At 45.8% G+C, this 14,660-nt stretch overlaps 1 protein-coding gene across 2 annotated transcripts in view; it reads left to right on the top strand.

Moving 5' to 3' along the window:
• MYOCD (myocardin) overlaps window positions 1-14,660 on the top strand; it is a 104,239-nt gene that overhangs the window by 61,594 nt on the left and 27,985 nt on the right. For both annotated transcript variants that reach the window (XM_021676086.2, XM_064378283.1), the window contains 2 exons: window positions 9,204-9,379; window positions 12,440-12,565. In XM_021676086.2, the coding sequence (XP_021531761.2) occupies window positions 9,204-9,379; window positions 12,440-12,565 (302 nt within the window). The remainder of the gene's footprint in view (window positions 1-9,203; window positions 9,380-12,439; window positions 12,566-14,660) is intronic.

Genomic DNA, 14,660 nt, shown 5'->3' with positions numbered 1-14,660 from the left:
GGATCATTTCATCATTGTCTCCCTCCCTCCAGACTTCATTAAGGACCAACCATTCTCCAACCTTGCAACAGAAACTCTAGAATGTAGAACCTTTCCCAACATGCTGAAGGACATGTTTGACAGAGGACGGTCCCTATCCTGGGATTTTCCTTCTCACTCCCAGATATCACCCCTCTTGCCATCAGCTGGATGACAGCACCACCTCTCTTCCCCTCTCCTCTTGAGTGCCAGGTCTTGATCCTACTCCCAACCTGCAAGTTGACTTTCTGAGTTCATAGAGTCTTATAGATTCCCGCTGGAAGGAAAAAACGTAGGCGCATCACCCTGAAATGACATTCTGTGGGGGAATCGGGAACTTTGTCCTCCTCGGGACCATACCTCAGAGCGTGTGTTTTATTGCCTATTTCCCTGTGGTAGAAACTACTAATCAGGCCAGAACACTGAATACAACATGCATTGTGTTACATGGAAGCGATGATTCATGAGAACAGAAATTGTATCCTGGAGTTTAGCATGGCCTTGCTCTGTTTATGAGTGGTCATTGTTACTGAGATATCGCTCTGTGTTGAGACCCTTACAAGCTTACTTCTAGCTTGTTAATTCTCTCGCTGGTCATCAGAGCATTTTCTTCACTTTATGTGAACATCCTCTTAGCTCCTACAGAAGTCATATATTGTCCAGATGCTCAACTTCAGGCTTGAGTAAAACGGAACCCAGGCTGCCCTTCCCAGCTTTACCAACAGTGGAAGGGCCCAGGATTTTAGCTCCAAAACACAAGCATCTCCTCCTAAAGTGTTCTCACCTTTTCATGGGACTGGCCAGTCTTCCCACCTGAGTCGGGTTTTTTTTTTTTAAAAAAGAACCCGTAATTTAGAATATATAGCCCCATTGTCAAAGCTAAAGTAGTTCTTTTTATCACCATGGCACTTTCATAGAGAAAGCAATATCTCCGATCCTCCGGGGCTGGTCCAGAAGCCACCCATTTCTCTCACTTACATTTATAAAAGATCGTAGGATCTAGTCACTGCTCACGCTTAGACTTGATTACAAAACCCTCCTATTCACTAAGAATCTAGTCATTCTGCAGAGACGCCAAAAGTCTTCACCCTCTCTGATTGTCCATTTTGAAGGCAGATAGACAATAACCATGGCCCTGAGCGAGATGGTAGGGCTGTTTGTTTTGGCATAGAAGAGAAAATTTTGCTTTGGCATAACTTTCTCATGAACAAAATCTATCATTCCGTAATGAGAAATAACTTCCAAAGAGCAAATGACGCTTGGGGTAAAGAAGTACACTAAGGCATACATAAATACTTTACTGAGAATGGTTCTGGGAAAGAGGTGGGCAAGAGAATCGGGGAGCTGGGAGCGCTGGGGTGTGTGGGAGTGGCGGGAGGAAAGAGTGAACACTGAGAGAGGAAAGAGGTGCCTGGAGTCAGTCTTTGCCACCCAGTGAAGTAAAGGCTTTGCCTCCATGTCAGTCTTCTCAGGCATCACTGAGAGGTGGGCACGGCATGGCCAAGTGGGAGGTGAAGTTGGGGAGAGGTCTCTAGAAAGCTAAGGGCAGCTTGAGGCTCTGGGAGGGTCTGAGGAGGGTCCTAAAAAGAGTAAAGGGAGACAGGATAAAGCACCTTTACACTCCCACCTGATAATATTCTTTGTCCCTAGAGGATTCCGCTCAAGAGCTAACACAGGACAAGGATTTACACAGGTTAACTGCCTTTCCTGACTGGTGTGGCCCTAAGATCAGCTGTATCAAAAGGCACGCAATTCATTCTGGGCAGCATTGGGAGCCCTCATCTTTACAAAACAATGAAAAACCAGCCAGGCATGGTGGTACATGCCTGTAGTCCTAGCTACTAGGGAGGCTGAGGCAGGAGGATCCCTTGAACCCAGGAGTTTGAGGCTGCAGTGAACTATCATCAAACCACCCTACTCCAGTCTGGGTGACAGAGTGAGACCCTATCTCTCAAAAAAAGAAGAAAAAAAAGACATAAGGCAAATTTCCAAAGTGCCAAGGATCTGAGTAAAAAAAAAATTGTTCATTCAAACATCCACCTATTATGCCATTCCCTAATAAAGGCATTTGATCCCCTTCAGGAACAGTGAGTTCTGACTTTGGGTAGATAGTCCAATTAGGGGCCGGGAGCAGTGGCTCATGTCTGTAATCCCAGTACTTTGGGAGGCCGAGGTGGGTGGATCACCTGAAGTCAGGAGTTTGAGACCAGCCTGGCCAACATAGTGAAACCCCATCTCTACCAAAATACAAAAAAAAAAAAAAAAAAAATTAGCCAGGCCTCATGGTGCGCGTCTATAATCCCAGCTACTCAGGAGGCTAAGGCAGGAGAATTGCCTGAACAGGGGAGACAGAGATTGCAGTGAGCTGAGATGATGCCACTGCACTCCAGGCTGGGCCACAGAGCAAGACCGTCAAAAAAAAAAAGGTAGCCCAATCAGTCTGTAGATTATGACATGCTAAATCTATGCAAATGTCTTAGGCAAGAGCTACACTGAAACAATAGTTACTTTTCTGTGTGTGACTTTCTGTCTTGGGAAACAAATTTGCTTCAATCTCCTCCAGGACCTTAGGAGGTAGTCTGTCTGTGAATTAAAATAGCTCCCATGCAGTACACTGGGCCAGCTCACAGGTTGATAAGGACGGAGGTGCAGGTTCACATTCCATTTCACGATTTCCTGCCCTTAGTGTGGGTCCTCATGGAAAGGTAACTAGGACTCCAATGATCTCGCTTTAATCTCAGCCTTTTAAATGTTTATGCAGAGAAAGTACAACTGACTCATTCATCTAATCACTTCCAAGAGGGAGAGGGAAGGCTCCGAGTCACCAGCCCAAGATCCCCAAGGGGCCAGTGTCCAGAGCCAGCCCTTCGAGCATAGCCAGAGGATGATGTCAGGGTTTCCCAAAGCAGGTCCTTGTCATCACACCCCTGACGCGTCTGCAGGGACAATAGCCAGCACACCGCTCTCCATCAGCTCCCAGCCAGCCTCACGCTGGGGGAGATTGGAGCGGAGGCCCAGGGTCACACCACGGAGCCGGTAGACTTGGTCGTTCCAGAGGCAGTCAGATAAGGTGACCTTTGTCCCTCTCTGCATGAGCTTGGCTGGAACCAGGAAGGAGAGGGAGTGGCATGCCAGCCTTTCCACCCACACTTCTCCTACTCTGAGGAAGGTCTGCCTTCGCCTTCCCAGAACGAACCTCTCAGGACCAACCGGTTTTTCTGGCTCCAGAGTTGTGCTGACCTTTGCAAAGCTGACCAGAGGATAAACTGCCTCCCGGGTGGTCTGTTTATTTTTGATAATGTTAAACTTGAGATAAACAGATGCTTCTACCAAAAACAATAGCAACAATAACAGCAAGAAATTATTCATCACTTACACGTCAGGAACCGGGCCCAGTGCTTTCCATATGCTGTTTTTTTCTTTCTTTATTGTACTTTATGTTCTGGGGTACATGTGCAGATCACGCAGGATTGTTGCATAGGTACACACATGGCAATGTGGTTTGCTGCCTCCATCCCCCCGTCACCTACATCTGGCATTTCTCCCCATGTTATCCCTCCCTGACCTCCCCACCCCTCCACTGTCCCTCACTTGGCCCCCCTCAACGGACCCCAGTGTGTGATGCTCCCCTCCCCGTGTCCATGTGTTCTCATTGTTCATCACCCGCCTATGAGTGAGAACATGCGGTGTTTGATTTTCTGTTCTTGTGTCAGTTTGCTGAGAATTAGAGTTTCCAGATTCATCCATGTCGCTACAAAGGACACGAACTCATCGTTTTTTATGGCCGCATAGTATTCCATGGTGTATATGTTGTTACTTCATCCTCGAAACCCTGAGAGCTAGCTATTAGGATGATGATTCCCATTTTATAGATGGGGAAAGTGAGGCTTAGAGAGGTCAAATAACTTGCCAGCAGTCACGCTATCCCTGAAATGGTAGGACCAAAAAAACTCAAATGTGTCTGACTCCAGAGCCCAGGTCCTTGTGGACTGCACTGGACACCATCGGTGGTGTTCATGCCAAAGGGAAGCCACTGCCTCGTACTTGCACAAGTTCTTCCGCTGTTGAGATCTCTACCATCAACAGTGAATAAGCCAAGTATGTAGCTGTGTCTGGGCTCCCTGCCCTTTCCTTCGTCTTCTGCCCTGGCCGTGGCAAATCTAAACCAGCCACCTGTAGTCCTGAAGGAGCAGTGATTGACAAGGACCCCTATGGTGGGTCTTGGGGCCTGGACAGTGACCAGGGATCCTAAGTGCAGCTGTCAGTGTCTCCTGACCTGGCACATCATGCTTTTTAGATACTGGAGAGGAGTCACATGTGGGGCCTTGGCGCTCACCTTGGCTGTTTATGCAAGTGTACGCCTGTACTCGGGATGCAGTTGCATGCACTCATGGTTTCCTCATTTCACTGACAAGCACGGGAGACTCCTAGAAGCAATGTCTCTCCAGGGGTTAGCTCCTAAAATAACCCTCTCCCCTGGCTGGAAGCATTTCTTTCTCATCCTCCCCATCCCAAGCCTGCTAATGGCCACCCTGTCATTTCTTGACCACTCGCCCCATCCTTTCACTGTCAGATATGCCCATCTCCCTTTCTGCTGTCCTGTCCACCACTGACGGTTGCTTCGGGCTCCATCCAATCCCCTCCTCCAGGAAGCTTCTTGGACAACCGCGCATTGCTGTTTCCTCCCTGTAACTGCCAGCGGCACTCACCAGGCAGTCTGGCCCATGACAGAGTCTCTGATTGTGTCCCATCGAGATACAAGGATCTCCTTTCCCATGGTTTTCTGCCTCTTCTTTTAGCCATATCTTATCTGATCACACCTCAGCTTGTCTCTACTCCTCTTAAAATGGGAAGGCTGGAGTTAAATGCAGTAACTTAGGAACGCTCCGTCCAGCCCTGAGGAAAGGGGGAGCTGATTACTTACACCTTTATTCTAGATACTCTCCTAGACTTTTCCACATCATTCTAGTGCTTTGGCCTGAGGTTACCAAATGCCAGGTGTCAGAGTATAAAGGGCTGATACACTGGTGGTAACAGCAGGGCCTCCACGGTCTTTCCACCCCTTTACTGAGGCAAGTCCAAATGTAATTCATCAGGACCGTTTCTTGCCTTCTTTGTTCCTCAAAAGCAAGATGTCACATTCAGTCCCTCAAATCTCAAAAATTCAGTTATTATGTGGAATTCTGGAGATGCCCTTAGTATATGACCTGTGTATAAAAATTAGAGATGTTGGTCATTTTCTGTGCTACCCTGCCCTACCTACCCCCCAATCAACTGGGTGGATTGATGATGTTCTATAAACCACACAACGGCTTCACCTGCTGCTTCCAGGGAGGGTGATTGATTCTGCCACCCCCTCTGCCAGGTGACTCTGAGATTCCAAAGGCTGGCACTGCAGTCCCAGTTCAGTCCCAAAATAACTGGATAGGCCGGACCTTACAATGTGTTCATCTATTAAAAAGAAATGAGGAGGCCGGGTGCAGTGACTCACACCTGTAATCCCAGCACTTTGGGAGGCCGAGGCAAGCGGATCACCTGAGGTCAGGAGTTCGAGACCATCCTGGCCAACATGGTGAAACTCTGTCTCTACTAAAAATACAAATATGAGCTGGGGCATGGTGGTGCATGCCTGTAGTCCCAGCTACTTGGGAGGCTGAGGTGGAGAATCACTTGAACCCAGAGGCGGAGGTTTCAGTGAGAACTCCAGCCTGGGCAACAGAGCAAGACAGTCTCAAAAAAAAAAAAAAAAGAGAGAGAGAAAATGTGCTCCCTTCCTGAACTATTATGAAGCATAACAAAGTTGGCTGTTCTTGCTACTGCTGCCACTGCTAGGTGAACTACTGGTGCACCTGCTATTTTTATGATTTGCTTTCTGTCCACATGAAACAATGAAAGTAGGGTTTTGGGGGGATAAGAAGACAAATCACTCTCTCTCCCTTTCTTTTAACATTTCTACCCACATGTCAGAACATGTAGAAAATTTTGCAATTTGGTCAGTTTCCTCTAATTTGTACATATCTGGGATGTGATACCCTGTGTGGAGGCCAGAGGGGTCTTTGTCACAAGAAGTGTCAGCTCAGAGAAGGTCCACACGCATTTAGACTGGAGGAAATGGGCGGGGATGTGAGATGACGAAGCTCTCAGACAGAGGGTCCTGCTGGGCACAGAAGACTGGCTGCCCCGAGAGGCTGGCAAAGTCACACGCAGGGTCTCTGAGAGTGTGAATGGCACTGGCCTGGGGGCGTGCCACGTAGATCCCAAGGAAAGCTAAGCTGCCCGTAGCTTTCTAGAGACCTCTCCCGAGCTTAACCTACCCACCCACCTACTCCCCTGCCTACCTGCCTGACCCTCAGTAATACATATCATCCTTTTTTTTCTTTTTTTTTGAGACAAGGTCTTGCTCTGTTGCCCAGGCTGGAGTTCAGTGATGCAATCTTGGCTCACTGCAATCTCTGCCTCCTGAATTCAAGCGATTCTCCTGCCTCAGCCTCCCAAGTAGCTGGGACTACTGCAGGCATGTGCCACCACACCCAGCTAAATTTTTTTTTTTTTACTTTTAGTAGAGATGGTTTCATCATGTTGGCCAGGCTGGTCTCTAACTCTTGACCTCAAGTGATTGGCCCACCTCAGCCTCCCAAAGTGCTGGGATTACAGCCGTGAGCCACCACGCCCAGCCTCACATCATCCTTTTAACAGGAAGAAAACCTTTAATTCCACAAATACACTTAGACTCAAAATTTCAGTGAAAACATAGTTTCTAAAGTAAAGTAATATATGGGTTGAGTTGACGATAGAAGTATTTTCATGGAGGTGACTGGAAGGAACTTCCTCGGAAGATCTCAGGCACATGGTCTCCCTGAGAAAGGAAAAATGGAATATAAACTCATTCACATTGCATGAAAATGACACAGAGAGGCTATTTGCAGAGCCTGAGTTTTTCCATGAGGAAAGAAAAAAGGAAGGGTGTGAGTTAACTCTGGACTCTTAAAATAGAGAAGGAGGTATTAGGGTCCAGAATACGAAAGGGGAAGAAGGGTGACTCCTGATCTCGAAAAAAAATTAGCATTATCCAAATACCCAATGAACATTCCCTGCTAGAAAATGAACAGGTTTCTTGACACAAATATGAGAAGATGCTAACATTTCTTTATTTCAGGTTATAGGTAAGTAGATATGTTATATTATTCTCTGTACTTTTCTATTATTTCAATTTTTTATACTTCAAAAAACATGCAAGGAAAAATTGAAAATAAGAGTCTCCGTCAATACAATGGAACACTGTGCCACTGTTTAAAAAAAATGAGGAAGTCTATGTTCTCACATGGAAAGGTCTCTAAAAAATTATAAAGTGAAAAAAAAATAAGTTTCAGAACAGTATATTTCACCCAGTCCTATCTGTATGAAATACTGTTAAATTATGTTTGTATATGTTCTTTTATATGCATAGAGTTAAGTCTAGAAAAGACAAGTTATTAACAGAAGGTGAATCATATGCATTAGGCATTTTTCTAAAGTATGAATTTCTATGATGAACATGTATTACTTTTATATTCACTGTAAAACAATAATGACTTTTTTTTTTCCTTGAGACAGAGTCTCCCTGTGTCACCTAGGCTGGAGTGCAGTGGTGCGATCTCAGCTCACTGCAACCTCCGCCTCCCATGTTCAAGCAATTCTACTTGCCTTAGCCTCCTGAGTAGCTGGGGTTACGGGTGCCTGCCACCACACCCGGCTAATTTTTTGTATTTTTAGTAGACATGGGGTTTCATCATGTTGGCCAGGCTGGTCTCGAACTCCTGACCTCAAGTGATGCACCCGCCTCGGCCTCCCAAAGTGCTGGAATGACAGGCATGAGCCACCATGCCCAGCCAACAGTGACTTTTATAAATAACCCATGGAGCAGAAATGCCAAGCCTCAAGCTCTTCCCAGTTACTAGGCCGCCCCGTGGGTCTTTGACTGGAGATTTCCCCCTGCGCTGTCCTTGCATGGCCTCCTTCCTGATGTGACACTTGGATGCCGGTGAGAGGGCCCGTGACAGATGCCAGCAGTGGTGGCGATGACAAGCCCAAAGCCACATTTGTTCCATTACTTCCACCTCCTCGTTGCCTTTCCAGTCCCTGCAGTGAGAGCTCCTTTCTCTTATCTGCACAAAGCAAGAGTCAAAAGTTCTTGTCAGTGTGATTGCAGAACATCGGACTGGAAAACTTCCTGATAATACCTAAATTCCTTTAGCAGAGCCGACCCTGGAATCGGGTCAGGAGAGCTATGTGGCTTCAGCACATTGTGTACTGTGCAGTTGGATAATAAACCAGATGAAATTTGGCAAATAAAAATGTAAGGGACATATAAGGATGTCGTTCTAGTCCCATCTGGTATGATAACCCCTCTCCCACACCAGTTTATCTGTTCCCTTAGCAAAACCATGCAGGCTGCTGAGGAAGAGTCTCTGCTTGTGTGAGCCATTGAGGAGTTCCAAAATAGACACAAAGATAGGAGGAATACAAAGAAATTCCAAATAATAGAAACATAAAGGTCAAGCTGAAGATTCTGAGACACAAGCTGAAGATTCTGGCCTTTGTAAACAGTCATACATTCATTGGGACACTCTTTGGGACACTCTGGTGACATTAGCTAATTCTGACATTTAGGAATTTAAACTTACTGGCTGTGCTAGCTTATCCTTATTAACAAAGTTTGCTAAACATTTTGTGCTGTCTGCCCTGCTTTATGTTTGAAGATGATGCAAATGGCAAGCTGTCATCTCAATTCCATCTCTCATCGTAAAACCTGAGGGACACAGCCACATGCTCCCACGGTGTTTTCCCCTGGCTTCATTCTGCACCCAGCATTCCCTGTTCTTTCCCTTATCTTCCCCAATTTAGTTTCAAAAACACATGGGTTCCCATAGAAAATGGGAAGAAATGCAGAAACCTGCAAATAAAGTTTAACAAATGATATCCTTTGATAGAGCACTCTTTCCTCTGCCAAACAAACCACTTTTATTAACTCGAATTCCCTTATGGGAAACCAAATAATTTAAAATATAGCTCCACTCTTACCTAAACTGAAAGCAAACTGGAGAGAGGTGTACTTCTATTAGAGATGACACATCAAAGCATTTCCACAAAAAAGCCCTTTGATCCTCCTAAGCCACTGACCGCACTCCTGGGTTTCACCCCCTCAGGTAACCAGGTGAGTTTCTCCAAATCCACGGATGCTTTTGCCTTTGAAGAGGACAGCAGCAGCGATGGCCTGTCTCCGGATCAGACTCGAAGTGAAGACCCCCAAAACTCAGCGGGATCCCCGCCAGATGCTAAAGCCTCAGAGACCACTTCGACAGGTTCTCTGGGGACAATCCAGGTAAAAAAAAAAAAACAAAACAGTAAAACAGCATCTCAGCATATTGTCATTTCACAGTCTTAAAATCAACACTTACAGCTGGCTTTGCTTAGAGACTCCAGAGGTCCTTTGCTGACACAGCATTTTGATGCCTTTTCTCATGCTATTCAGCACAGCTATCTATGTGGGGTGACAAAAGCTGCAGAAAACACTGAAAGAGAACCTCCAGCACTACACCATTTATCTATTAACCACCCAATCTGCCAAGCAGATATCTTGATATCTCCATTTTTATGAAGTGTCTAAGACTTGGTGAGATTGGATGACTCACCCACAATCTCCCAGCTAGAAAGTGCCAGAGCAGGACTGATTTAAAGTTCACCATCTCTCTGTGTACCAAGTACTCATGACAGGGGTCAGGGGAGTAGAGAGAAGGAAGCACTGGTTTACTCCAAGGCAGGGAGGCCCACGTTGGTTCTACTCTTAGCAGATTTCTACCTAGCAAACTGCTGTAGAATCGACTTCCAGCCCCAACCCAAGCATGACACTCACCTCCTTCCAGACAAATCGACAAACCCTTGAGCTTGAGGAACATGTACTGAGAATACTCTTAAAGCACATTTATAAAGAATAATGATGATTATGATAGCTCCTGCTGCATATTAAGTGTTCACTCTGGGGCAGGGGCAGTGCCAAGTGCTTCATAAATGAAATCAGAGACCCCTCCAAGTAGATATCATTGAGGTTGATTCTGACAGAGGAGGAACTAAAGCTCTTTGAGGCTGTTAGAAGCAAATTTTCAGTGCCAAAAAAAAAAAAAGCACTCGAACACCAATTTTCTCAGCAAGGCAATTTTTACTTCTATAGAAGTTTGTGTCTTGCAGGTGAAGCAATGTGAGAACACACCTGAACAAAGGAGGGGAAGGGGTTCTTATCCCTGACGCAGGTCACCCCTACCGCTGTGTCATTCCCCTATTGGCTAGGGTTGGATGGCACGGTCTAAGCTAATTCCGACTGGCTATTTTAAAGAGAGCAGGGGTTCAAGCCAGAGTGGCAGGGTGAGCAGTCTCAGTGGGAAACATGGCTTCGGAACAGGTGACTAAAGGTAACTCAGGTCAGAGCAGGTGACCAGGGGTGACTCAGGATGGAGCAGGTGACCAGGGGAACAGGTGTGAACTACTGATTAGAGCTGGCAGGAAAGTTGTTTAATGAAACTAGGGGCAAAGGGATGAAGAGAATGAGGAAGTTAAACTTAAGACAGAGAACAAGGAACACGGAGACTGAACATACCAGCATACTGATTCTTTGAAGAGAAATTTGGAACTCACTAAGTTCAACAAGGCTGAGCAACTGGGTAGTCTCTAGAAATATCACAGAGTGTCAGCAGCCCCTGGGGAGAACAGCCAGAGGGTGTTCATGGAACCCCTAAGAGAGAGATCCATGTGGGCGTCCACATATGAGGGGAAGATGTGAGCTCTTCCATCTCTGCCCCCATCCAGAGTACCCTTCAGACCCTCAGCCCCTTCCCTTTAGGAAGTATTTATTCCTCCTGACCTCACAGGAATTGTGCAATGAACTGAAAGAAGACATATTTGAAAGCTGGGTTTTTTCCCCACTGAAAAATACCATGCAGATATTGGGACAGTTAAAATAATTATCATTCACTGCCTCGTTTCCCAAAACCCTGTCAGTTACTGGTCATCGGTCACACCTATCTTCACCCCATCAGAGCAAACCTAAAGCTGCCAAGGAGAAAATGTGAAATGGGAGGGAAAAGGGAGGCATGAAAAGCTGAGCCGAGATATGCATGTGTTTATTGTGCAAGAGTTTATAATCAAAGCGTTTTTCCTTCCCCTGCTTGCCGCAGCTGGCACTTGCAGCCAAATTTCTTCGATAACATCAAACGATGTATCAGCCTATTTGTACACTTTATTCTGACAGTAAATTCCTCAACTTCTGATTTAAGAATGGTTTGAGGAAAAGGCGAATTCTTTTCTGCTTAACCTTGGGAGGAGGGAGGAAGAGAACAAACATCGAACAATGCCAGGCAAGACGCGAAAATCATTTTATGTCATTTCTCCCGGCAATTGTGTTTGACAGATGACACTGAGGCTCCAAGAGAAAAGAATCCTTCGGGGCTTTGACAGGTGCCAGGCAGGACTCAGGGAAGACCTGCAAAGCTCATTCCTGACCCCCCAGTGGAGAGATCACAGGCAATCCCGGCTCCTTTACGTCAGAGTTGAAATAGAGGAATGTAGGCGAGAAAGATAAAATAATTATTGCCTTTACAGACTCTGCCTTTCATAAAGGTTTCTTATGACTTTAGACACACGCACACATGCACACACACAAACTCACATATATATATATATATATATATATATACACAAAACCACATGTACATATACACGCTGGTAGGCATGCATGTGTACACATATGTGCATACACATACACAGAGACACACGTGCACATATATACACACATGTATATACCTGACATGCACTCACATATATACACACACTCATGCACATAAGCACGAATGCACATGCACACATACATGCACGTATACACACTCGGACACACACTTGGACATACACACACATACACTTGCACACACACTGTCCCTTTTTCTGCTAACATCCTTTTCCTCCACCTTGCTGCTTGCCCTACTTTCTCCACAAATTCCTCCACCCATTCTACTCTGTTGCTTTCTTTTTCAATTGCATTATCAAGACAGGTAGACCTTGTCACAGACAGGTGGAATGCTTACACAGAGAGACCAGATGTCCCAGTTTGCCTAGAATAGGCCAGTTTCATACCTGTCTTTTGGAATCATTACTTAGAATGATTCCTTTTCTCTCTCAAAAGTGTTCTCAACTGGATGACAGGATATCTATATCTATATGTATATATACACACATATATGTATGTGACTCCTCCCCCTGGGAGGGGAGGCTGATATTTACTTGGGCAAGAAGCTAGGATAAAAACAGCAGAGGTATGTATACGGACTCTACTCTGACATTTCTGTGTCACGCATCTTATTCCTCTATCTTAATAACTGTAAAATTTGGATTTCAGGATCTTGCTTCTGGCTCAGAAAATGACAGGAATGACTCGGCCTCACAGTCCAGCCACCAGTCAGATGCGGGGAAGCAGGGCCTTGGCCCCCCCAGCACCCCTCTAGCCGTGCACGCTGCTGTAAAGGTACAGACGCACCAGCCTCCAAGCCCTGCCTGAGCACTCGGTTCACAGAGCCAACTCAGAGCAGAGCTTTCTGAGTTAGGTCTGACAACATGAGGAGAGCCACACAGGGGACTCATGCAGAGGTTCAGCTCACTGGGGCTGTCACAAAACAGGAGATGGGAGATGGGTCACTAGCGTATATGGACCAAGATTTCATTATCCATGCAACGAAGCAGAGGTCACCTCTGCCATGGAGAAGGCTGTACATATGTGTACACGTGTGCACACCGGGGTGTATATGTATGTGTGGTTTTGTGTGTATATATGTGAGTCTGTGGGTTTGCATTTCTTTGGGATCACAGCTCAGCCAGCATGTTCCTGACTTAAAAGATTTCATGGCCGGGCATGGTGGCTCAAGCCTGTAATCCCAGCACTTTGGGAGGCCGAGGTGGGCGGATCACAAGATCAAGAGATTGAGATCATCCTGGCCAACATGGTGAAACCCCGTCTCTACTAAAAATACAAAAAAAATTAGCTGGTCGTGGTAGCGTGCGCCTGTGGTCCCAGCTACCCGGGAGGCTGAGGCAGGAGAATTACTTGAACCCGGGAGGTGGAGGTTGCAGTTAGCCGAGATCATGCCACTGCACTCCAGCCTGGCGCCTGGCAACAGGGCAAGACTCTGTCTCAAAAAAAAAAAAAAAAAAAAAGGTTTCATAAGCTCACCCTTGAGGTAGACACAGCTGATTGTGAGACAGGATTTGCGAGTTTCATCAAATAGGTGTATGGGGCAGTTGAATTTTATGCAAGGGAAGTAACCCTGAAGGCCCTGCATCATGTAAATCTTACATCATTCAAGCCAGTCTTCCTGTGGAAATAAACGTGGTGTTTCTTTCATAGTAGACAGGTAGCTATAATCATTACAGCATATGCTTAATTGTCTCAGCATTATATCTTATTGTTAATTTTTTATTTTTATTTCAATAGTTTTGGAGGTACTGGTGGTTTCTGGTTACATGGATAAGTTCTTTTTTGTTGTTGTTTGTTTTTTTTTTTTTTTTGAGAAGGAGTTTCGCCCTGTTGCCCAGGCTGGAGTGCAGTGGCATGATCTCGGCTAACTGCATCCTCCACCTCCCAAGTTCAAGGGATTCTCCTGCCCTCAGCCTCCTGAGTAGCTGGGATTACAGGCAGGCGCCACTGTGTGCCCGGCTGACTTTTGTATTTTCAGTAGAGACAGAATTTCACCATGTTGACCAAAATGGTCTCCATCTCCTGACCTCGTGATTTGCCCTCTTCAGGTCCCAAAGTGCTGGGATTACAGGCATGAGCCACCGCGTCCGGATGGATAAGTTCTTTAGCGATGATTTCTGAGATTTTAGTGCACCCGTCACCTGAGCAGTGTACACTGTACGCAACATGTAATCTTTCATCCCTCACCCTACTCCCAATCCTCCCCCAACCCTCACATTCCGTTATATCATTTTTATGCCTTTGCATCCTCCTAGCTTAGCTCTCATTTAGAAGTGAGAACACATGATATTTGGTTTTCCATTCCTGAGTTACTTCACTTAGAATAATGGTCTGCAGCTCCCACCCAGTGGCTGCGGAAGACCTCATTCTGTTTCTTTCTGTGACTGAGTAGCATTCCACATTGTACATGTACCACATTTTCTTTATACACTTGTTGGTTGACGGGCACTTAGGTTGGTTCCATATCTTTGCACTTGAGAATTGTGTTTCTATAAACACCAGCATTGTATCTCACAATACATAGGCGGCTTGGGCCAGGCGTGGTGGCTCACACCTGTAATCCAAGCACTTTGGAGGCCAAGGCGGGCGGATCACGTGAGATCGGGAGTTCAAGACCAGCCTGACCAACATGGTGAAACCCCGTCTTAAAAAAAAAAAAAATACATAGGCTGCTCTCTCTTCAATCAACTACCTGGTAATCATTTGGCCTTCTTCATAATGTCTTAGTCCAATAACTTCTAACTGATTTGGGAACACGTTTTCTCAGCTCTAGTGTCACCACTTAATGAATGTTAAAATGACTCTTATGGGATTTAAAAAAAGATTGTAAATTGAAGTAAAAATCAATGACATAGTAACAGTTTTATGG

Source organism: Aotus nancymaae, unplaced genomic scaffold (assembly GCF_030222135.1).
Source record: "Aotus nancymaae isolate 86718 unplaced genomic scaffold, 86718_ANA_hifiasm-v0.15.2.pri h1tg000018l, whole genome shotgun sequence".
NCBI lineage: Eukaryota > Metazoa > Chordata > Mammalia > Primates > Aotidae > Aotus > Aotus nancymaae.
This window is presented reverse-complemented; position numbering and strand designations above follow the sequence as displayed.